Here is a 24,138-nt window from a genome sequence, read left to right as displayed (position 1 = left end):
GAACAGTGAAGTGTTTAACGGACACTGGATGAAATTCACTTTCTACCAACCCATAGTAGGAAAACTGCCTGGAGAAACATGAAGGAGTCTAATCCCTGGAATCCACCCAGGGGAATTTTCTGATATAAGCAAAACAAGACATTTACCCAGCTGCCTTCTGATCTGCAATTAAAATAAAAATAATAGCAATAATAGGCAGCTGATTTAGGTGATTTATAAGGTCTTCATTGCATTTAAATTGTCTGGATGTGAGACTGAATCCTATGTTAACTCCACCCCACTTAGGGGGAATGGCTAAGGTCAGGTAGGCAAACTTTTTCAGAATCATTAAGGTTGGACAAGAGAAGTAAGATCAACCAGTCCATCCATCAACCCATCCCCACCATACCCACTGACCACATCCCTCAGTGCCACATTCACATGGTTTGAACACCTCTGGGGATGGTGACTCCCCCACCTGCACAGGCAGCCTGTGCCAGTGTCTCACTGCTCTGAAAATATTTTTGTTCTAATACCCAACCTGAACCTCACAGTACACAGCTTAAGGCCATTCCTTCTCATCCTAACATTTGTGTGCATTTCCTCCCCACTATAGATTTCACAATTGACAAAGATCAGTTCTTCCACTTCTTCCATCAGGAAGCAGAAAATAAACAGTTACTTGACTTAACTGACACTACCTATAAAACTAAACAAACAACTTCTTGAACCCCAAAGCTAAAAATGACTCAAACTCATTTTGGATAGCTGCCCTTCATCTTCCAAGGGAGGCTGCACAAAAGCACAAGGGACCTGCCTGTTCTCTCTGCAGACATGTTGTCTAAGTCTTCCTAAAGAGAACCAAGATTCACCAATGGCTCCTACGAGTGGATACCAACCACAACTAGGAAGTGCTAAGGAACTATGGGTATTGACAACAATGCTGTCATTAATCATGCTAAAAGATAAAACAGGCTTATAATTAGCCCAAGAACACAAAAGAGCTTAAAAAAAATGTGGTTTATTTTCAAATTGCAATGAATAACTCATACATTTCTAGCCTTGACCTCCTCTCACCAAGCATAACAAAATCTTTTCCACAACAGTAGCAACCACGTAATAAGATACAGCAGTGTAATGCATACATGCAGGACAGCCTAATTATATCGTATGCTCAGCTCTGTATTACTCAAATTGGGAACAGAGCTACTAATTTATTTTTTCATTATATTTGTATATGGAATAAGCATTTGCACTGTCCATGCATGCCCGTGCACATTAAGCCAGATTTTAGATACAGGAGGTTCTCACGTAAGTAATTTGCCTCATTCTAAAAACAGTTATGAAACACTGAAAGCTCGACCTTTTAATTGATTTGTAATTGGAGTAAATATGTCCATTGCAAATGTCTCATCGCTCCTCACAGATAGGAAAGCTACTGCACTCCTGTCTCAGATTCTCAGACATTTTTCAGCTACCAGCAGTACTCATTTACAAGCAGCAGGATTGAACTTTTTGGCACAAAACAGATACGTTGCACTCCTAACCAGAGACCCAGTATCTCAGAAGAAGAGTAGAAACTAGTGCACCCCTCATCCCCATATCTGCCCATAACTAAGTATCTCCCTACGTGCCAATCAAGTAAGAGAATGATTCCCCATATTAAAAATAAATAAAGGCAAGTGCAATGGTCCTGATGAGTAAACATGTTCCCTGCTGTTGGTTTTGTGTGTGGTGCCTCTTGTTTTGTTTTGTATTTCTTCCATATGATTGCAAATAGTCATGGGCAGTAGAGAAAAATGCAAGTCAAAAAATGCCAAAACTCTAGAATGCATCACAGGGAAATTAAAATACAAGGGCGCATGGGAAAGCAGCTAACATATTAGGTGGTGTGATACCATGAGGCTTATGCCTAGGTAGTGGCAGACCTCTATCAGCTAATGGTAAACACAAAAGGAGAAAATCCCATAGTTAACATAAAGGGTGAAAAAAGGAAGTAGGAATGAAAGCTCTGAAGGATGGCCAGCCATATACAGCACTGGCTAAAGAAAGAAGGAGGAGACAGTTACTATACAAACATGGCGTAAACAGCGTAGAGCTGATAGAAACCAGTCCAGTAGAGCAGGTGACAGGTGACTCGGGTTTTAAATGGAATATAAGAGCAAAGGACAAGCTTGAAACATTGTGGAGGAAGTGCTGATAACCTGGGCGTGCATTGTGGCTGAGCTGATTAGCAGTATAACACACTGGAGATTTAAAATACTAATTCTAGCTATTCTAGCTTATTAAGTACTGGACTCCCTCTACTTTTTCCAGTCTGGGCCTGCTGAACAGTGTAATGATGTGCACACAGAAGCAGCTAAAAGCTTCTCTGCTTTGGAAAGGATGCCAGTAAGTGACAGCTGTCAGCTGTTCTAGCAGGAGGTAATTAAGAGACACATCTAGGAATCTATTCAGAAGTAACACATCAAAGAATGCTGTTGCTTCAGCCATGACATAGGCTCCTTGAAAAACAGCAGGAGCTGCAAAAGGGGTTAAGCAGAGGAGATTCCAAATAGGCATTTCCTCCTCTTACAAAACTGCTAATCACGGTAAGGCACAAACAGCAGGATTTCTAACAAGGCTTACACAACAACAGCGGGCATATCAAGAAATGTTTAGACATTTCCCTGCTTTTTTTTTTAATCTACTCTACTACAGCTGTTCTGGTGCCACTCACAGCCCTGAACAGAACATGGAACAGAGCCCTGCAGCAAGCTCCAGGTTTACCAGCTTCAAGAATTTGTCAAGTTTTTCAAATAAAACATTTGAAAATACTTCAGCGTTTTCAGTGTGACAGAAGGGCTTCACAGCACCGCCAATATTTTAGTAATGGACAAAGACATCCAGCAAAGAGCCTCTATTTGCCACTTACACACAACCTCCCAACAGTTTTCAGAACTAAGAAAAGAACAGAAAATTCCTAGCACTGACATCTATTTCTACATGTAAAGAGTTGCCATAGTACAATACTGCAAGAAGAATTATCTTGAAGACAGCAGATGGTAAGGCTATTCGTTTGCCTGAGTATTTAGCTCCCATTTTCAAAAGGCCGTTTCATCTCAAAGACACTGGAATGTCTGTCTCAGGTGAGATAATATGAACTGAAATGGTGTAAAATGGGTCGTATACGCCAAACAAGTGACTGGAGTAACACTGAGGTAACGTGACTTCACAGCATAACACCTCCAGATAAGATTAGATTAGAGTAGAAAGCCGTGTTTATCCACATTAGATAAATTGTAAAGGTTGGTCAAAGCGAAGGAAGGAGAGGTCCAGAGTTGCCCTGCCTCCATCTGTGACCAGGAATGGTGCTCCTCCCCCTCTGCTTTCACTTTGTCAGACCAAAGGTTTATAGTAACATATAAAAGAAAGAAGACAGTTCCAAACACACAGCTTTCAGGGTGGAGCATATGCGTGGCAGAGGGTACTTGGACCTCATTCCAACCTGCAACACAACCGTGCTGCTGGGAAACGTGAGTGTAAATAGCTGAGCTGCTGAAAGGAACAGTATGCAAAGGGAAACTGCAGGGGGACATCTGAGGGACATCAAGACAGGTTTAGAACTTGTAAATGAATAAAAGCTATCTGTCTGCCCAGACTCTGCTCATAGTAATCCTCAACTCCTTCAACAATAGAGCAGGTCTTTAAAAGAATGGGAAGTATTCACGGGTAATCCCAGAGACACCTGGCTGAGAACAGGTGCAACCCTCTGCAGGAGATGCCAGCAGCAGGTCAACAATGACAACGCTGTGCTAAAGCTACGTCATGTGGTATGACCGCTAGATTAAAAAGAACTAGGGAACTATTAAACCAGATATAGAACACCGGAACAAACAGCACCCTTTCATCTGATATCTCGAGTGATTTGGGATTATTTCCTTGTATGTATCATTCTGATGCCTTCCCCCAATAAACCACGAAATAGTATTTCAGGAGATAAGTATTCCAGGATTCAGATTAGGAAGAAGATAATAAAACAACCAAAGCTCTAAGGCACCTAAAGAGAAGGATTTTTATACCTGACTACACTAACACTCCAGAAGCCGCAAGTAGTAAACAAGCTACTGGGAACACTTACTCTTCACACAACTGCAGTTGCACTGAAACATCTTTCCATTCCAACAGCAGCAATAGTCCATCACATAACATCTCCCTGCCCTGCCCCAGCTCCAGCTGTGGTGCTTCACAAAGCAGTGAAAGCTCCCAGTGAAACAATTGCAGGGAAAATAACAATGGGGAAGGGGGGTCTTTCCTTTTCCTGACAGTGAGCAAAGAGACCTCTGAAGCATGGAACTAATTAAATACCGTACAAATATTTGCACACAGGGAACAAACTTTTTCTCAGCCCTCCAGAACAGCAATAAATCTAACACTTAATGCCCCCTGATTTCTCATACTCCCCTACACCACAAAATCTATTCGTTTATCAAGTGTCTCCATAAAAGCACTTCTTAAGTGCTCTGGACCCACTATCTTGATGGGTAGGCTCGTTGTCAAATCACCTGATAGGAAATACAACACTTATGTCACATTGGAGCACGCTCTTCAAAACATTTTCTACTTGTGTTAAAATAATAACCAACTCTAAACCAGCAAGAGGAAAAGAAGAATAAAATACACCTTCCTTCCAGTCTGTTTTGCTCAAAACACAGTTAACTAGGAGACACTTTCTCTTAAGCTTCACTGCTTTCCTCTGCCTGCCTCTTTAAGAGGAAGAAGATAAACTGTTTAAATATAGGAATACGCACTGAAATTCAAACAAAGGGGAAAGGGTGAAAACTTTGAACTCCCAAAATCACTTTCACACTTTTTTTTTTCCGATTACATTCATACTTAACAAAACAAAAAACATTAAGAGAACAACATAACACTTTTTTCTTTCTTATGAGATTCCTTGCAAAAACAGCTCAATTTAGGGCAATACACTAGACAGGTTGTGTGTCAGACTGGAGCTGAAATTTGCTGCTGCACAGAGGAAACTCAGCTTGGACTGTATGACCTTGAAGTGGTAAAGTGTGTGTGCACTGAGGTTGATCTACGTGTGGATGTTAACTAGCAATTTCCCGGGTTCCAGTCACTGCTTTGATGTGAAGCATTCAAGCAATTCTAATGTTAATTTTTTCAAATCTGTGGTATATATTTCTCTCAAGTACGTACTAATGGGTCAGTGTAAATACAAGAGCAGACAAGGAAACGTGCATCATTAAGCAGGGCTTCACCTCCTTAGTCATCTGAATGGGCTTGAAGGGTGGGACTGGGAGGGGAGAAATCAGCACTTGTATCTGTGCGGTATCATGGCCTAGGGACAGAGCAGAAGGTGCTGCTGGTGATTCTGTGTCTGCTACCAGGTCTCCCTTGGAGCACTAAGCAATGTTAGCAAGTTCTATGGGTGCTGCACAGAAGAGAAGCCTTTCTGCACTTGTTGGAACCCGATGATCCAAACCAAAGAGCCAACAGATCACAGATGCACCAAACAAGCAGCAAACAAGCAGAGGGCTGACAATTCTCAGCTTGTAGGCACTGCAACAGGGAACCATAAGGCAGATGCCAAAGAAGTGAAGTTTAATTTGTTTGCATTAAGATATACTTTGATTCTGAGCCTTCTACTCTGCATCCAGGAGTGTTCCAATTCTTGGGAAATTACTTAAGGAACACAAGCTCACAGGGGACATCGGAGAACAAAAATACCTCAGCAGTACTTGCTTTAAGCAGCACCTCAAACGTAGGAGAAGTTACTAGATGTGGAGGGAACAACTATGCTATAACTTCAATACCAACTGTAAAATGAAGATTAACCCTTGGTGCTTGATGGTTTCCTACACCTGAACTCAAGATGACTTTACATTAAAATAAAACACGTCATGTTGGAATGCAAGGCATAGAACTCTGCAAAGAAAATAAGCTTCATGTAAAACTATTATTTACCTCCTCTGCTTCTGGTAATAATTTAAGGAATTCATTCAGCAATTCAGAAGCATAGGGCTCACTTCTTCCATGATAAATATCTTCAATGATGGATTCAGCAGACCTTGAAAAAACAATCAAGCATTCACATTTCTAACACTTGTAGGGCAAATAGTCACATAAACTGAAAAAAAACAATCCATGCCTGTGCTACTCAAAGGGATTATAATGAGGTTATCAGTAATGGTGTTCACAGTAGTATTATTCTAACACTGCTTTCAGCGATGCCTTTACTAAAGAGTAACAACAGTGAATAAAGATAGCATTGAAACAGCTTACACTTAAAAAAAAATCTTCACCTCTCTTTTAACTCTGTCCCAGTCAAAACCAGGACAGACCCCTTTTTATTAACTCTGTAGTGAAATAAAGACAATGAAAAGAAGCTTTCATGCAGCATTACTGGAGATATACGTGGGTTTCATTTAACTGCACCTGAAAACTCGCTTCAACTGGTTAACAACAGCAAAATCTGAGTGTCTGGGGCTAAATCATAAATGCATGCAAAGCTAAACATGTTAGCACACAAATTACAAGATGTAGTTACTTATGACAACTCTTACAGAACTGCAAACTCTGTAAGAACAGCGCACAATATACTGTATAATTGATGACAACTACACAGAATTCCACATAAGTTTGCACTAGCAGCAAGGAAAAAAAACAGATCTTACTTTTTGAATTGTTTGAGAAATATCCCAATGTTCATACTTCGTTTTGCATCCAAAATGGAAACCTGAGAGAGAAAAAGAGATTAATCAACCAAAACCTAAGAGAAGATCATACGATGCAGGTGTCATTCCTTAAAATGCAACACATAATTGCACATGGTTATCATCAAATCATAAGCAAAATGACAGCAGAGTAATTTCTAAGCAACAAAAGCCACATACTACAGAACCAGTTTTTTTTTACTTGGGAAATACACTGCCCACCCACAGTACCTTTTCTCAAGCAAAATGTAAAAACACAGCAACATTTACAGGAGGAAGAAACCAAATTCTATTTCATTACAAAGCAAAACCCATTCCTGCTTATTTCATAATGTCGCATCTAAGAAACAGTGCTTATCAGGTAATAGCTTGTACTGAATTTGAAGGCCCTGCAGCCAGCTGGCATCACACTCCCAAATCCTTGTGCTTCAGAGATTATGCAACAAATATGAGGATGGACTTTCTCTACTCCCCCTGATTTCACTCACACGAACAGTCACGTAGAGCAAAGAAATCATTCAATCCTGAATCAAAACCTCAGACAGGTGACATTTGAATCTGTTTGCTTTATCCAAAATGAAACAAAAATCCCACATTAAAATAACAGCCTCCCTCCACACTAGAGATTCACCAGAGAAAAAGACTTTTTCTTACTCCAACAGCATACATGTAAAAACCTGAGACGTAAGCCACTTCTAAAGAATCATGTCCTTAAGGTTAACACGGCCACAGCTATTTTGTGGCAACAGCTACAAAAGTCCTGAGGTTTAGGAGGATGAGAGCATTGTTTTGTGTTGACAGTACCACCCAACTGCTACAATAAATCAACTCGGTACACAAAGATGTTCCAGACTGTTGGTGGGCTCACAGGATGTTTGAGGTTTTGACAAGCAGAAAGGTGCTTTGACCTCTGTGACAGGGTAAGGCTTAGAAATAAGTCTGTAAATTAAAAGCTGGCAATGTCAAGGAACTGAACTGGCCCTGCAGTCAGACGGTGTCAGTGAAAATGTTGGTATTGTTTGTGCGCTATCCCTGAACTTACTATGGAGTACATCTAAGAAGCAGCCTCCTTGGCTGCTGCAAGTAAGTGAACCTAATTCAAAAGTTTTCCAAAATGTTGGAATTTCCTCTCTCTTGAAACTGGAAAACACAGGAAACACAAGAGTATTTCATTAGATGGTTTCTACTTGAACAGTTTCAATTAGCTAACTGCCATCCTGAAACCCTTCAATTTTAGCATTTGCAAAGATAAGAGGACAGATTGTGGTTTACTCTCTTCTTATCTTGGGAGCTGAGAGGCCCCCAGATCATTAAGGAAAGCCCCTTACATAGGGCAGGTTCGGCTATCTCTTCCCTCGCAGTATTCTAATCTTTTTTCAAATGCAGGGACCTCTCAGTGACCTCTGCAGCCCCAGCCTCTAATTGCTCTGCTCGCTGCAAATGCTCTGATTTCCCGGTACTAGTTTAAGCCTGCAAGTTCTGCCACCGTCATTGTAGCTCTGGGCTTGGTTTTTGCTTTTTAAGCATATTCAGAATTAATCTTCTGTACATGTTTGCAGTCACTAACCATTTCCTGGGAAAACTCCTGCTTTTTTTACACTGCTCAGGTGTATGGGACAACCTCAAATCAAACTAGAGAATTTTTTCATGTCTTCCCTTGAAGATAAAGAACAGATGATAACGTATACAGCTGCATTTGCCTTACCAGCACAACACGTCAGAACTGTCTTTACCGTAAGCACAAGGACCTGTCAGCCTTTTTGCTCTAGGTATGTACTCTGGCTTCTCATACTTTCTAGTTCAAGCACACAATCAATAAATGTACAGCTCATTTTTGAGTAATTCCTTACTTGGTGTCCACTTTAAGATTACCAAAAGTGTTTGAAAAAGCTGACATTACTTCACTGTCTTCCAGAAGTCTCCAGATTGGAACGTGAGGACGATGTGAGGGAGAACTCAGCAGGTACACCGTAAATACACGCTCCTATCTGTGCACAAAAACACAGCACTCTCCACCTCACGTTCAGTAGGACTATGCTGACCATCAGATTTAGAAGCTTCCCCACCAAACTTCCAGCTCAGTTTGTCCTTGCAGACAGCTGCCTGCACACTGCTTCCTCTCAAGTGCTTTTTACCCTTCAAACATGACCTCAGCTTCTGAAAAAGTCTACTCCTATCTCCTGTACAGTTGTGGTGCCAGCACCCAGGCTCTGCAGTTCACTGCACCCTCCTGCAAGCCATCAAATCACACTAAAATAGCAGAAAACAAACAAAAATCCCCAACAGCACGGTACCAAGTAGGGCAAGCTTACACCTGCCCACAGCGGGCCCAAAGGCAGCACACAGATGAGAAGACCGGAGCTGAGGGCTGACACAAGGCAGTGCAGCTTGCTAGGGACCACCAGCCCTCCTGCCCCCCACTGCCAGGCCAGCAACAGCACGGGACAGCACGTGCTGCACCACTCCCAACCGTGGGGAAAGTAATTTGCAGTTGGTGTGTAAACTTAATTTTAAATCCCCTGTTTTTCAGACTCAAATTACGTGAAACCATAGGGGCAAATTAAGCTCTTAGTTAGGGAAACATGTTAATTAATCTCCTAAGGGTTTGGGGAAGGCTTGTTTATGGAAAGGAAAGCATGTGTTGTAGGAGTTAGTCTCAAATCTCAAAGAGGCTTCTGTTACAATGATGATGTTTAGTACTGAGCCTCCAGAACTGGGATTCCAAAACCTGACCTAGGTACCTCATCTGCCTGTGTAAAGTGCTGGGATGAGGAACTAAAAGGGCATGCAGTTCTGTAAGGTCCTACAAGAGGGGGCTTCTTCCAAAACCACCTACAGTTGTGTGACTTCTCTGCAGGAGGCATGAAACTCGTATCCTCTCTGTCTCCAAGGGAACCCTCAGCACTGGCTGCAGGGTCCATCTTCACCGCTCCCACTGAAGGGACACTGCTGTACAGAGAGCAAGGAGCCAGGGGAGCAGAGGCTCTGCCCATGCACAGGTGCATCACACTGGACAGACGCTGTTTTCTTCAGGTTTGGAACCAAGAACTTTTCAATTTAGGCGTGTGAAAATTTGCTGTTGGCATACTATGGCAACTAGACTAATTGCAGAATGGCTTGGGTTGGAAGGAACCTCAAAGCCCACCCAGCCCCAACCCCGGCCATGGGCAGGGCTGCCCTCCACCAGCTCAGGCCCCACCCATCCTGGCCTTGAGCATCTCCAACAACAGGACACTACAGCTTCTCTGGGCAGTTGTGCCAGCACCTCACCATCCTCTGAAGAACTTTCTTCTAACATTTCATCTAAGCTTCTACTCTCTTAAAGATATCCCTTTTTGATCTCCGAAGAACATTTTTTGCTGCTAGACCATAAAGCACTCTTTAAAATCAACTGTGTTTTACACAGAACAATGAGAGGTGCTGAGACATAAAACACCTTTCCTACCTTCCCTTGTCAGGCCAGTGACATGACCCAGAGCAGAAGCACCGCCTTCTATTTTAATGCTGTGCCCACAAGATCACACTGATGCCACATGCACCTCAGCTCCCTCCCAGCGAGCCCAGGGTCACCACCGTAGCACTACCAGATGACAGAAATCACAAGCAGCGTCACTGCTCCAGTCTCCATAATGGTGCTGAATGATAGCTGCAGTAACATGAAGCATGCAAGCTGTTGCATAGCTCTGCTTCCACACTTGCAGTGACACATGGCTCTTCAGGATTATCTCCTTCCCTCCTTACTAAGCTGCTAGCACTGCAAAGCCCATTAACACTCGAGGCATTGCTCATCGCTGTCACACACGCTGTTGTGGCATGCTTGACAAGGGAGCTGAGCACTTTGTCACTTCAGCAGCGCAATCAGTGCCGAGAGGCAAATCCGCTGCCTCACTGCCTGCCATCTGCCAGCAGCAACCCTGCGACAGGCAAGGCGGGCATCAAGCCACATGCATGCCTGGGTCCACTGCATCAGCTCTGGAGGCGTGCAGAACATCACTGACTTGTAACAAGGTGGGGGTCTGGAAAAGCACCTTGGAAAGCACATCCACAGAAGGCACATTGTTCTGGAGTTCTGGAGCACGCTGGGGTTTTCTCTGCCCCTACTACTGTACACCAGAGGCCATGTTCAGTTAATGACATTTATTATCATTTCTAATACAGATCTTCAGCACATGTCAACCCTCAGTGGGGGCAGATGCTCCACAGCAAGCACACATGGATGGATGTACATCCACAATGCAGTGCAGGAAGTGCACTCACCACACATATCTGAATCCAAGATGCACACATCTCGAGCACAGCACGCGGCCTAATGACTACCTCTGGTGACAGCCACAATTACCTCTTCCTGATGTCAGGGTTGCAGAGGCTACAGTACACATGCCTGCTTAAGTTTCCTATTATCATCTGTGTACAACAGGAACACCATCAGCACACCAGGTCCTCACCTGACCCTTACTTATTATTTTGTCATCTTCCAAACTCTACAAGATACCATCCGCTTCCAGGCCCTGTTTTTTTCACTAAAAACAGTCACATCCATTAGCCCTGTGCCCTCTGCTCTCTGTTTACAAGCAAACACACATAGAGAAACACATCTGTGATTAAATCTACATTTCTATCCCCCAGTTACTTTGCAGAAAGATCACTTGAGACAATCCAGCTCAGCCTTCACAAAGAGGCTGCCCCTAAATCGGGATTTGGGAGTTAAGAAGTCACTTTTCAGCACACTGCGGAGTATCTGAACAGCGGGCATTGGGAACACAGCCCTCCTTAGCAGACCAGAAAGCAGTGACAATTTTCTGGTCATGCTGCAAAGTCAAGAAGGTTACTTCTGAGACCTAAAAAAACACAGTAGATGCAATAATACATTCACAATTAGGCATTCGCTAGTAAGAAGGCTACATTTATGAAAGTTGAAACTTTCCAATTATCCCAATTAGATAGCAAATTCCCTTAACCACTGCATTATGTTTTATTTCCTCATTGTGATTCCGGTACTTCCCCTCTTGACATATACAGCACACATAACATTAACCCTCGCCATCGGACTCTCCTCCCTCCTGTCTCATACTTTTGCATTTGACTGTGCAACAGCCATTGTGGAAGTGCCCTCAGTGGCACTGAAGGACATGGTTTGTGGGCATGATGGTGATGGGTGGAGGGTTGGACTAAGTGATCTAAGAGGTCTCCTCCAGCCTCAGTGATTCTATGAAGAGCCAAAGAGAAACACACACCACAGCAAAAGCTCAACAGCTCACCCAAAAAAAGTAAATATAAGCACCTTCAGCACCTTAAACAGGAGACCTGACAGTAGCACTTACCCAGTTACAATTAAAAAAATGCAGTTAGCATTCTGAAAAACACATCTGTGCCACCAAGAACAGAGCTGATCCTCCCTGTTGTTCCCCTTCCCTTCAAACCACAGCATATTTGCAGTAAGAACTACACAGAAAGGCCAGACGGAATTCACACCAGATATAGTGTTAAGTACATCGCTGTGCAAAAGAGGTTCTTTGGTTCTTACCTCCTCTTTAGTCTCTTTAAAAGAAGCTTTTAATGACCGGCTCCTTGGGTCCGGTGGCTTGGTTTCCTCCTGCTGCCCAAAGAGCTCCTCGATCGTCTTGGTGTCGATCTGGTACTGTGGCCTCGCAGCAATCGTCCAGATATTCGTTTTGCCCCGGACTTGTTCCTCAGGAATGGTTTTCCAGAAGAAACTCCGCATCCGTTTCTTCCTGCTGTGGCCATCGTGCCCGTTGGTCAGCTGCGGGTGCAGCGGCAGGCTGGGCCCTGGCAGTGGGGGTGGCGGCGGGGGCAGCGGTGGAGCAGGGGGTGCCCCTGCTGGGGGGCATGGTGGCGGGGGTGGCGGGGAGGAGGCTGGCGGGTCCTCGCTCATCAATCCTGCCGCCACCGAGAGAGCTCCATTCTCCTTGTCATTGGCCAGGGAGAGACAATTCATAACATGCATGTTAGGCCTCTCCGGGAGGAGAGAGCGCTACTTCCGTGGGGCTGCCTGGAGCATGGGTCACACTGCTTCATGCGCTATGCTGCCAGCGGAGCATCTTCACAACCTGCAGCGACAAACAGGGAGCAGGGTCAGTGACTGCATACTGCCCCTTGCACTAAAAGCACCCTGCAATCTGGGCAGGACAGCCACCAGCTTGACGAAGCCACCCCTCATCACCGACTTCAACACCCAGGTTTACCAGAGCGAGTGCAGTAAGCAGAGAGAACTGCCCAGCACCAGACAGAACTTTCCACAGCTGTAAGGATTTTACATCTCTAGGTTCCCACTTGAAGCAGCTGAACAGGAATTACAACCACTCTGAGCGGTTTTCTCACACTGCCACCCACCAAACAAAGATACTGCCCATGGCACTGAACTCTCAAGTAAGAATTCAACTTCTGTAAAAGACGCAATGTGGACAAGCTGCACCTGTCAGCTTCTCTTCCCTTATGCCTTTCAGAGAAAAATGACGATATTTCATACGCTGACTAACAAAGAATGTTTTATGAAAGCATTCAAGTTACCCCAAAAACATTTGGGGATTTACTAAAAACAAAGCAAAGCAAAGCAAGATGATGTCTCACAATGGAAACCGAGATAGACGCGAACAAGGCAAGTCGCCGGCTGAGCACAAAGCAGTGGCAGGAATACTTGCCAGAAAGAGCTGAAGTCATGCCCTGGCAGCAGCACAGAGGTCTGGCAGCGGTTTGGCTTCGTGTCTACTCAGTGGTGCTCACGAGCAGCTAATGGCAGTCCCGATCAATTTGACATCCGATAAAGGTGACGAAAAACCTTTGCTATTTCTGCCAGAGATCCATCATTAGGGCGCTCAGGAACAAACAGAGCCAGGTACAGAAACAGCCCTCGGGGCAAATTCTCTCTTGATCTGCAAGGCCTCAGCAACTCACAGCTTCTCTGAAGCCAATGGAAACTGACACAAAACCATCCGCTTCACCTTTTTTCCTCAAAAACCCAAACTCCTCTTTCTCGCCTCAGATTTTCTCCTCTTTTTTTCACCTCACGTGGAAGCTGCGTGACTCTTAAACCATAGGAATGATGGAAAGCATTTTAATGGCAGGGTAAAAAGGGGAAGAGCCACAAAGAAAGCAGAGCAGGATAGAGGGTTTCAAATTCAAATTAGCATTAATATCCAGCTGCTATTACAGAGCTCCCTGCTCATTCCTCTCCTCCCAACTTCATCATCACAGAGGCACAGAGGCATGAAAACGCAGGTGCAAAGTGCCGGAGAGAAATTAAGCACTGGGAGCAATTAACCGTTGCATTAACTTAAAGAAATACTCAACTTGGAAAAAACTTCATTCACCTCGGGACTCAACACGTATCCACTGTGTTCCGCCGCCATAAAGCCGCATTCAACAGTTATTAATTTCTAACTCCAGTTCCCACGTATTTAAAAGGAAAAAAAAAAAGAGACAGACAGCCACGCAGACCTGCCATGCCCCCGGGCAACGTGTGGGAGCCCGATTTGGAAATTTCCAACAAATCTTGAGGAGAAAGGGCTGCAACCCCGAGGAAGTCAGGCCGGCGGGGTGAATCACCAGCCCCAGCGCCCGTGCAGAGGCAGCCCCGTGGGAAGGGACCGATCTCAGCCCGAGCTCCGCGGAGTTAACGAGGGACACTCCTAGCGCAAGGAGCGGAGTGCGGCAGGCAGGAAAACATCCCGACCTAGATGTGAAGGCTGATAGAGCAGGAAAGCTGTCTTCGAGCCACCGAGACTCGCTCCGCTTTAGCTGAGGCAGCTGCCAGCCGGGAGCAGGGAAGGGGACGCAGCAGAGGGCGGGCAGCTCCATAGGCACGGCACAGAGCGCAGCACCCGCCGGGGCTGCAGGCAGAGCTGCGGGCGGCAGGACGGCGGGCTGCAGGGGGCAGCCACGGCGGGCACGGAGCCCTGCTAAGCTGCCTCTGAGGGTCCTCTCCGCGCCCTTCGGATGGAAGGGAAGAAAGGCACCGGAGACCAACCGTTTGACATGTCTCAATTACGTTTCCCTAGCCCGGGTTTGCTATCCAAAGCAACCCGAGGGGGCACAGCACGCCCCAGCTGTGGTGCCCGTATTTGGCATAAAAGCAGCGTTACGCTTCGCTGTTTTAGGGCAACCTCATCTCACTCGAAAACGCGTTTCAGAGACTCGCTCTCCGGATCAGGAGAACGAAGCAATTCGTTTCTTAGGAAGAAGGCAGCGGCGCGCAGGTGGGGCTGAGGGGCGCCCGGCACCACAGGACACCACGGGACACCGCAGGGCACCGCACAGCCCGAGCGGGGCCGGTTAGGGCCCCCCACCTCACGGCTTTAGTCAGGGGGCGCGGCTGCAGCTCCTCTCCATTGGTATTAAAAAGGATTAATTCCCGCTCCCGGCCGCTTCGCTCACCCTATTCCCAGGAGGTGGCCGACACCGCGCATGGAACCCTGCATCCCGAGGACGCCCTTACCCGGTGCCGAGGTTCCGGACGTGTGACGGCTGCGGCTCCCCGAGGCGCCCCGCTCCCGCCGCTCCCTCGCGCCCTGCCCCAACGGCCGGGCCCGGCGCCGCCCTCACCCCCGCGGCCGCGCAGCGCCGCCCGCCGGCCCCCGGCACCCCGCCCCGCTCGGCAGCCGCCCCCGCGCCGCAGCCCCGGAGCCCCGACAAGGGGAGACGTTGCGCAGCCCCCCCCGCTCCGCTCACCTGTGCCGTGCGGCAGCGCGCAGCCGGGCCCGCCGCCGTCTCCTCGCATCGCGCCGCCGGAGCGCAGCCCAGGGCAGCGGGCGGGGTTGCGCGCAGGCGCGGCGCGGGCGGGGCCGCGGCAGGTGACAGCGGGGACGGGGCGCTGCGTCCCTGCGGGCTGAGGGACAGCGGGGACCGCGGGCGGGACGGGCCGCTGCCATCCGAACAGCGGCGGGGAGAGCTGGGCTCCGGGGCGCGTAGGAGAACCGGGGAGCGGAGCCGGGAGCGGCGAGAGGACAAAAGCGCATCCAGTGCGGCTGTACCTTCTTTCTTGAACGCTGGTGCCGCCGATGGCGGCGGGAGGAGGCACGTGAGAGCCGCCTTCACCCCTGCGGGCCCCTCGCAGCTCCCAGACGCGAAGCCCAGCCCCGCTTGGCAGGGTGAGCTGCTGCCCCGCTCAAAGGCAGCGCTGACCTTCCTCGAGAGCTCGAGGCCTCGCCAGCAGGACATGGCAGCTTCACCAGATATGCAGTTAAATCCTAAACTTTCCTTCATCCTGTGGAATATTTTCCCACAGCTTTTCTAAAACACAACATTAGCAAATCGAGTTTCAAATCACCTCTTCTCCCCCCCCCCCAGCCCCCCCAAAGAAAAACAGCCTGCAAAAGTTTCACCCACATGGCTAAAATTCAGAGTCACAAGCAGCCGAGAACAGGTCTTCACAGTAGGAAGCATTGGGCAACTTTAATAACAGGTAGACCAAAGAGCCCCACCTATAATAAGCACCAAAAGCACCTCCCTGGAACAGATAGCATTGAGATGGGCTGGCACACTCCAAACACAAGTCCCAGTGTCAGTACTTTAAAATTACCTGTTAAATAGAATACTGGAGACAGTTCTCAGGATGTCTTAGGTACTTCAGTGCATCACTGAAGGAGGAAACGGGTAAGGCCTGTGCTGCTTTAGAGGGTAAAGAGCTTCTAATGGTGTAGGCTGAAGATGAATTTTGTGATTAAAGCAATCAAGCTGTAAGAACAGAATTCATACCACTGAACAAATGAGGTACCTACCTCCTCTACAAGCCCTCAGTTCTACTCTGCCTGGACAAAAGCTAATTGTTACACTTCAGATGCATTGAAACCATATTCTATTTGGTTGCAAAATTAATGACCTCGATAAGTTAACCTCTTGAAACAAAGCCCTGCAATTAATTACCACTATCACAAAAAGCCAGCATGATGCATACGTATGGGTAAGAAAGGCAAATCAAGACTGAACAGGCAGTGCTTGTTTTTAGTCCTATTTAATTCCCAAGTACTTGAATTTACAGCCTTCAATATTCTTTAAAAGGCAGTAAGGTGTGTAATTATTATTTTAATTAGCACAGTAGGACATAACCATTTGTCGCATACCATTAACTAGGAGCACTGCTGGTAGCAGAACTGTTCCTGACTGAGCCAACGCACTTACACTGCCATCAACAGTAAGAAACCCCACCAAAATGTTTGTTTCAGGTTTATTCTGTACTCTGTCAGATCTCTGTATTTCAGATGTGTTATCACAACCACACCAGCAGCCATGATCTACACCTACAAAGACAAGTAACAAGATGAACAGAGAAAAGTAAAAACAGACAAGTCACCTCTGTGCAGCTCACAGAAAAAAAAGTCAGTTTGACAAAACTTTCCTCCCAGTAGCAGGATAAATTGAGGGTAGGGGTGAGCACAAAGCATGAATACATTAACAACTAATGAACAAAGCAGTGACTAGTACAACCTCCTCATCAAGTATGCAGCATGAGAAAGATAACCAGACAAAAACCTGAAGATAATTGCAGATATGGAATGCTGAATAATGATACTTTATCCTTGTTCTAACACCACAATAAGGAGCTTGGGCAGATAAGCAGAGAAGACATACTGAATATGCCTCCGGTTCAGTTCAAAACAGAAAAAGAGAGGGGAATGTTTAGCCTTATTTTTATATTACTTTGATCATTTTTTGAAGCAGAGACAGAACAGAGATAAGGTTGTTGGAAGAATCTGTTAAAAAGACTGGAATCAAGCTGTTACTTTAATGGAAGTAGTGTTACTGTACTCTACCTGCACAGACTTCTCTTTAAACATAACTACAGATACACTTTGCAGTCAGAGGTCTTTGTAAGGGCTTGACAAAGCATTAAGTATGCTAAAGAGCATTTTACTTGCACATTAGAGTAGAAAAAGTTTGTAGAACTCATACAAAATAACGATATATTTGAACTTTCTCTGCTTCCATTCACATACTACAAAAGGAAGTTGCTAGTACCTTATCCACCAGCTGAACACGAGATTCTCCTCTCTGAGACCATCAATTAAAAATTGCTTTAGTGAGCAAAATGGAAATCATTCTTTGTTATCTCTGGTATTAAACACTACACTGATTTTAGTGAGTCATCTCTGTTTTCCAACCTTTTCTTCCAGGTGAAGTGATCCAGCAGTTTTAAGCCACCGTAAAAGTTCAAGAGTTGTGCAATGTCACAAGGTTCCTTCCTGCATAAGGGAATTTCAGATTCATGCTTACTCTGACCGTTTCCAACAGATCAGTTCCTTCTGCACAGGCAAAACATTCAGAAAGGAGTGTGGATCTCTCAAAGAAACCAAAAGCGCATGATCCCCACATATCCCCCTATATACATCCTTCCTGCAGTGTTCTGAGTGCTGGTATTTCAATTGTAATCAATAGGTTTGCGTTCTTTACCCAATCAACTATGCACTTTCCATCTCAACTGCACTATCATGCAGTTTACTTCTTACTTGTACCACCATACTATACACATGCCAAGATTCAGAGTAACTAGAAGCCAGCACCTTCATTTAGGCTGTAAAATATGATGAAGGTACCTTTCTAAGTTTTAAAATCAAGAATAGCGAAGGATTTGTTTCCTTGAGTTTGCATTCAGCTTCACCTTGCATGCTGTTAAACCACTCTGAAACAAAAGAACAATTATCATTGTTATAACCTACTATTGGCTCACATCCATACCCAGCAATGTCTGGTAACTCAAGCACAGAGCTCTTGCTGCAGAAGTTGGGTTGCGCTCTTAACCATCACAAGTCAAAGAAGTTTGGCTGCAAACATCTTTAATATGAATACAAAATTCACATAGGGTATACATTCTGGGGAACGTAAATTAACTATTACAAGAGATTCTGACAGAATCAAAACATAAAGGAGACTGTCAGGCCAAGAATTTAATGAGGAATGATTAAAAAGTTTGATTTACAGTTACATTACAGTTCCGTTAAGCATTGAAAACTTTAAGAATGTCAGCTGAAAGGCATTTGAACGTACAGTACATAAATCATACAATCCACACAGTTGTAAATAACATACCTGAAGTATTTCAGTTTTACTTCATAGAACACAAAGCAGTATAACATGTGCAAACGAGGACTCCAATAAACTGAATTTAAAATGGATATGATAAAACTGACAGGATTTTACATTTGAAGAAGGACTACGCTACAGACAGAGAAATTAAAAAGAAGTATCCTCCACATTGCTCTCATTACTCGAGTACGCTTTTCAATTAAACAGAAAAATCATACTGGCCCAATTTCCTCGCTCAAAACTGTATCTGTCCATGAAGGTCAACTAAAGCTTTTACTTGCTCTAAGTGTACAAACAAACAGCATTTACACAGTCTCCTTTCCCACGCTGGGAACTGACAAACCGTTACATGAAAGGGGTTTTAGATTATGTACACTGGTTGAAAATATTATCTTATAAAAAGGCACATACCTGTGATTTAAGGCTAGTATGGTTGTTTTTTCTTTTCCCATAAAGTAACATTTTAAATGAAATTAGTACATCGTATGGTTGGCTTCTCTCAGCAAACCACTTGGTGCAAAGCAAAGATGTGTGCTTAGAAGCCTCAGACTGACTGTGATTCTTGCTTTAGTGTTGTTTTTTTAACTCTACAATGGAAAGGTACATCTTTTACAAAGGCATCTGCTGCAATTCCTCTAGTCAGAGCCAACCGCTACTGCTGCCTTATACTGTACACATGTACTGCATACAAGCCTTATATTATTAATTTGCAAAATATTCTTTTAACTCTCTCCTTTTTAAAAGTCATATGAAAATGATTAAAGATGTTTTCTCTATTTGTCTATAAAATACCAGATGTTGGTACAAATCACATAAATCTCCATTTGGAAATATTTTAACTAGCCACCAAAATGACCAGAAATCACAAACATAATTTGTCAGTGCAAATCTATATAGTTGTTTTCTTCTTTTCCCCCCTCCCTCCCTCTCTCCCCATCCCAGCTACAGAAGTAACCACCAGGCTTCACATACAAAAAGAGTGCTCTGTATTTGAAATGATAGAAATTATGTTTAGTTACCCATTTCCCCAACAAATTCAGTTTTACAGTGTCATAAAAGGGAAAAAAAAAGTAAAAATTAAAGCTCTCTGTGCAAGAATCACTAGAACAGTCCTCCAACCCCAACCCTTAATTCTTATTAGATTTATAGATTTTAGGTTAACATTGGGTCCTCTTCTTTGATTACTGTTCTTCAAGCCAGGATGGAGCATCTGCTCCAGGAGTTTTCAATTTGATGTGAAACTGTTTAAGTGTCTGTTCAAGCTGCTTTTGATTCCCAGCGAAGTACGCTGCAATAGCATTGTGGAACAGGACAAGCTGATTGTGCAAGACCTTCACCTGCAAGTAAGGGAAGAGATTCGTTAAGATGAACATTCAGACTGCATACGTATATATATCCATTGCTACAAAACAGGCTTATTGGAGATGCTCAGACTTCACACAAGGTTATTTAATGTGAGTTTAAAAATACATATACAAAATGCAAATAAAAATTATGTAACATTAAAGTGATCCAGTATTTTCATAAAGCACACTTAACAGTCAATAGCAACTCAACATACATATGTCTGTCTGAGCATAATGTCTGCTGTTTATTTCCATGGCAACTACAACAGATACAAAGAGCACAATAACACTGATAGAGCAAATTCTCAGCTACAATTTTTTTTCCCCAACATGGTCACCACTATTAGCAATGTATTTTCAACAGCAGTGAACAAGAGCCTGCATGCTGCACTCATAAAAATCTGCGCGGCTGTCTGGAACATGGCTTGACTTCCACATTGCTGTCACCACTGCTGAAACTCACCACCCACCGCCTCACTGTGCTCACATCCACTGCCTGGTTTCCATGAACGCTCAGCAAGTGTCAATGAATTTCAACTAGTGTCATTTTTTCCATGAATGCAATGCCACATCTTTGTACCATATGCATTTCCATGTCAGATACCATTTTGTCAAACTGCCCCTCTGCTGCCACCTGTCTCACAGCAACAACATGTAAGGGAATACTGGCCGGAAGGTTCAACTTCAACTGCCATAACACCAACATCAGCTTCTTGCCCACCTTCTCAAAGCAATCTCAAATCTCAAAGCAAAAAACACTAAGCATGCTTTTCATAGAATCATACAACACTAAATTTGGAAAAGGCCAACAAAATGTAATTAATAATGACTAGAGATTTGCATGTTCTAGTATATTGTAACATTAAGGTCATGCCTTGTTTTATGTAGCTATTCAAATAACTATATTTGAGTTGGTAAAACAGCAAAAAGGAATTTACTTCAGTAAAGCTCTTAGTAAAGAATTATATAAGCCAATATTTGAAAGTACAGAAAGTCCTTCCTATGTCTTATTTGGGAACAAGGTTACATGCTCCCTTTACAAAATATTTTGACATCTCCAATGTCAAAACAGAAGAGTTAACCAGTGATAAAAAGGCTTAAGCCTGCAACAGTCCCCTCTGTGTTCATCTAGGGGGGAAAAGAAGCAGTAGGATGGAAAAAAACAGTCTTTCAGCAAAAAAATTTGTAGGCTACAGCTGTTAACAGGATGCCTGATCTAATCCAAGACTGTCACTAAGAAGACAGTTTCACCCTAGTTTCACCTTAAACAATCTAATTAATGAACAAAATTCACATCTTGAAAGAGCATCCTTTTTAAAATTTAATTAGAAACAATTTAGAAGGATGTTGTTATCAAAGAAAGCGCAATTTAACAGCATGTCCTGTATGACAACTGTATTTTTCTCTGGCAAGCATAGTAAGAGGGGTAAGAATCCTGTCATTAGGAGGGCAGAGATGAAACGGCACAGATGGAATGCACACCTTTTGAGACAACAACTTCACGCCTACAGTTCAAAAGCCCAGTTTAGAATTAAGAAACTGTAAGGGCATTAACCGTAGAAAGATGCAATTTTCAATTCAAGTTTTTCGTTTGTTTGTTTTTTTAAAATAAAGAAAGCTTCATTTTGAAGAAACCTCTTCACAGCTCTTTTTAATTTCTTGGTGCATATCCCTTAGGACAGCACTGTTACATGTTACTGTAATCTTAAATCGAGGGTTATATGCCTTTATTAATGATTAAATATTGCATTTTTCCTCCTACGTCAATACACAGTAAGTCTCCCGTATCAACGAGAAACTTAGTGCCATAAGGTTTGTCATCTGTAATTGCAGCTACTTAACGAAGGCCTTTTCAAGTTGCCTCCTCCAGAAGTATATTCTCCAGTGACACACTAATTCTGAAAATTTAGGTTATTTTCTTTGCTAGCTCTACTTCTAAATTAAGATGTATTTTAGGATGAAATAGCTAACGCATTTTTAGCAAAGCAGAGACTTCCAGGACAAAAAGTAATACCAGAAGTTGTAGCTTACCTTATTTTCTTCCAGAAATTTCAATTTGATAGATACATCATTACGCATTTTGTCATATTTCTCTTTATGTACTTGAAACATCTGTTGTGATTGCTCAATCTTTGGTAGAGTGCTTGCATCACGAGGACCAAGATTCAGCTCTTCCAGGTCTGTTCGATAAGCATCATATTCAATCCTGTGAAGAAAGAGGTGTAGGAAAAAAATCTAAAGGCAAAGTGCCTCAAAACATACTTCACATATAGGGCCAATTACAAGAGGAAATTATCAAAACAGTCAAGTATGGGAAGCAAAGTGATGAAACTTGTCAATTTTGTTGATAAATAGGAGGAAGAAAAAAAACACAACTATACATACATTATAGAAAAATGCCTCAACAAATACTCTTGCCCTTCTGTTCCTGTCTCGGCCACATGCTTCCAGCCTTTTGTTTTCATAGAATCATATAATGGCTGGAGACCTCAAGGATCATCGAGCTCCAACTCCTCTGCTGCAGGAAGGGTTGCCAGCCACTAGATCAAGTACTAGATCAGTCTGTCCAGGGCCCCATACAACCTGGCCCTAAACATCTTCAGGGACAGGGCATCCACAACCTCTTTGGGCAACCTGCTCCTGCTTTGTGCTGGCCTCAGGTCAGGTTATTTCCTGGAACATGTCAACTTATTAACGCAGTTATCTAGTCGGAACCAGTCTTTTGTCACTTTTCTGTTGCTGAGTCAGCTCCTTAAGAGTTTTCAGCAAGAGAAGCACTAAGAGCTGGACATCTCTTTCAAGTGAGCAGCGGCTCACTTACTGTGTCACAAAGATTTTAAAGCATGTTCCAATTACAGTCACTACCCCAGAACTGTTTGTGGAAGTTGAATGCCCTGAGAATAGAAAGGCTGAAAGAAAAGATGTTATTCATACCCTCTTGATGGTCCATCACATTAACATAGGAAATCAGATACACTGGACCAACACAGACACTGAGGGAGCTGAGTCTTAACAATAAACACTTGAGTCACTCAAGCAAACACTTAAGCTAATTCTGCAATGAATGCAGAACGAGTAAGACTAGGTAAAAATTGTTTTCTAATTTACTATTAACTACCAAAGTCAGCAGAAATTAAGAAGTAAACATATGCCAACAATGAAAACCATAAAATATGAAATTCTGTCCTAAGCACTGCTAGTAAAAATGGAACTCGTGGCATAGGTGTTTGCTTGATAACATTTTATTGACCCATCTAGTTTTCATATCTTTCTAAATAAGTAAATAAATAAATAAGCTAAAACTCCTTGATATCCTCCCATGTTAGATGTTATCTTTTATCATATAAAGACATTTGTAGTTATACCTTCTCTCCTATTGTAATGGGAAAAAAAATATCAAAGCAGTCCTCTACTTAGAGTACTTTAAATTTTTATTTTATTCCACTGTGCACTGTCTTTAGAAGCAACAGGTAAACTTCCATTAACAAAATTATTTGATGTTTTCCATTCATAAGTATAAAGCAATTTTTAAGTGAGAAAAGCACCTGTGGAATATTACTAGTGTAAAGATATCACTACATTTCTCTTCTGCTATCCATTGTTACATAAAAGCCTACTGAACAATGGATCCTTGCCAGATAAACTATTTTTACATTGAAAAATATTAGTATAGATAGATGAGACAGAAAGACAGTGACAACGTTTCTCTTTTCTTGCTATACAGTACAACTCCTTTGTTCAGTGCTTTCACTGCTTTGTAGCACTTGACCAGGTACAGCAACTGACAATAGCCAGAAATCAGTCAGGGTCATGGACAGCCCTGCCCAATGTGACACTCTTCCTCCCATAGTTTTCTTTTAGTTTTAAAATAATGGAATGTACTGTATCAACATGTGATGGATGCCAATTTTAAAGGAACAAATCAATCTATTTCTGGCTTTGTAAATACTCTCTCTCACATACACAATTCTGAAACTGGAAGTAATGGAACTAAAAACTGTTAATACAAATGACTTCTGGGCTGGTGGCACAAGCACTCCAAAGGATTATATAATATTTTC

The 24,138-nt window shown here is 43.5% G+C and overlaps 2 protein-coding genes across 9 annotated transcripts in view; both read right to left on the bottom strand.

Moving 5' to 3' along the window:
• Positions 1 to 15,491, bottom strand: part of FHDC1 (FH2 domain containing 1) — a 33,126-nt gene extending 17,635 nt beyond the window's left edge. Inside the window, exons 1-4 of one of the 3 annotated variants that reach the window (XM_015861329.3) lie at positions 15,381 to 15,491; positions 12,220 to 12,763; positions 6,657 to 6,718; positions 5,947 to 6,049 (exon numbers count right to left, since the gene is read on the bottom strand). In XM_015861329.3, coding sequence (XP_015716815.2) covers positions 5,947 to 6,049; positions 6,657 to 6,718; positions 12,220 to 12,660 — 606 coding nt within the window. In that variant the 5' untranslated portion in view covers positions 12,661 to 12,763; positions 15,381 to 15,491. Of the gene's footprint in view, positions 1 to 5,946; positions 6,050 to 6,656; positions 6,719 to 12,219; positions 12,764 to 15,086; positions 15,243 to 15,380 lie in introns of those variants that run through there. The other 2 variants (XM_015861330.3, XM_085544993.1) reach the window with 2 other exon arrangements.
• Positions 15,492 to 18,464: 2,973 nt separating this feature from the next.
• ARFIP1 (ARF interacting protein 1) overlaps positions 18,465 to 24,138 on the bottom strand; it is a 33,869-nt gene continuing 28,195 nt past the window's right edge. For all 6 annotated transcript variants that reach the window (XM_015861308.3, XM_015861309.3, XM_015861312.3 and 3 more), the window contains 2 exons: positions 22,109 to 22,283; positions 18,465 to 20,068 (listed from right to left, as the gene is read on the bottom strand). In XM_015861308.3, the coding sequence (XP_015716794.1) occupies positions 19,913 to 20,068; positions 22,109 to 22,283 (331 nt within the window). In that variant the 3' untranslated portion in view covers positions 18,465 to 19,912. The remainder of the gene's footprint in view (positions 20,069 to 22,108; positions 22,284 to 24,138) is intronic.

The sequence above is a fragment of the Coturnix japonica genome, chromosome 4 (genome assembly GCF_054131305.1).
Source record: "Coturnix japonica strain WE chromosome 4, WE-NBRP24, whole genome shotgun sequence".
Lineage (NCBI taxonomy): Eukaryota > Metazoa > Chordata > Aves > Galliformes > Phasianidae > Coturnix > Coturnix japonica.
Note: the sequence above shows the minus strand (reverse complement) of the source record. Positions and strands in the feature narration are given on the sequence as shown.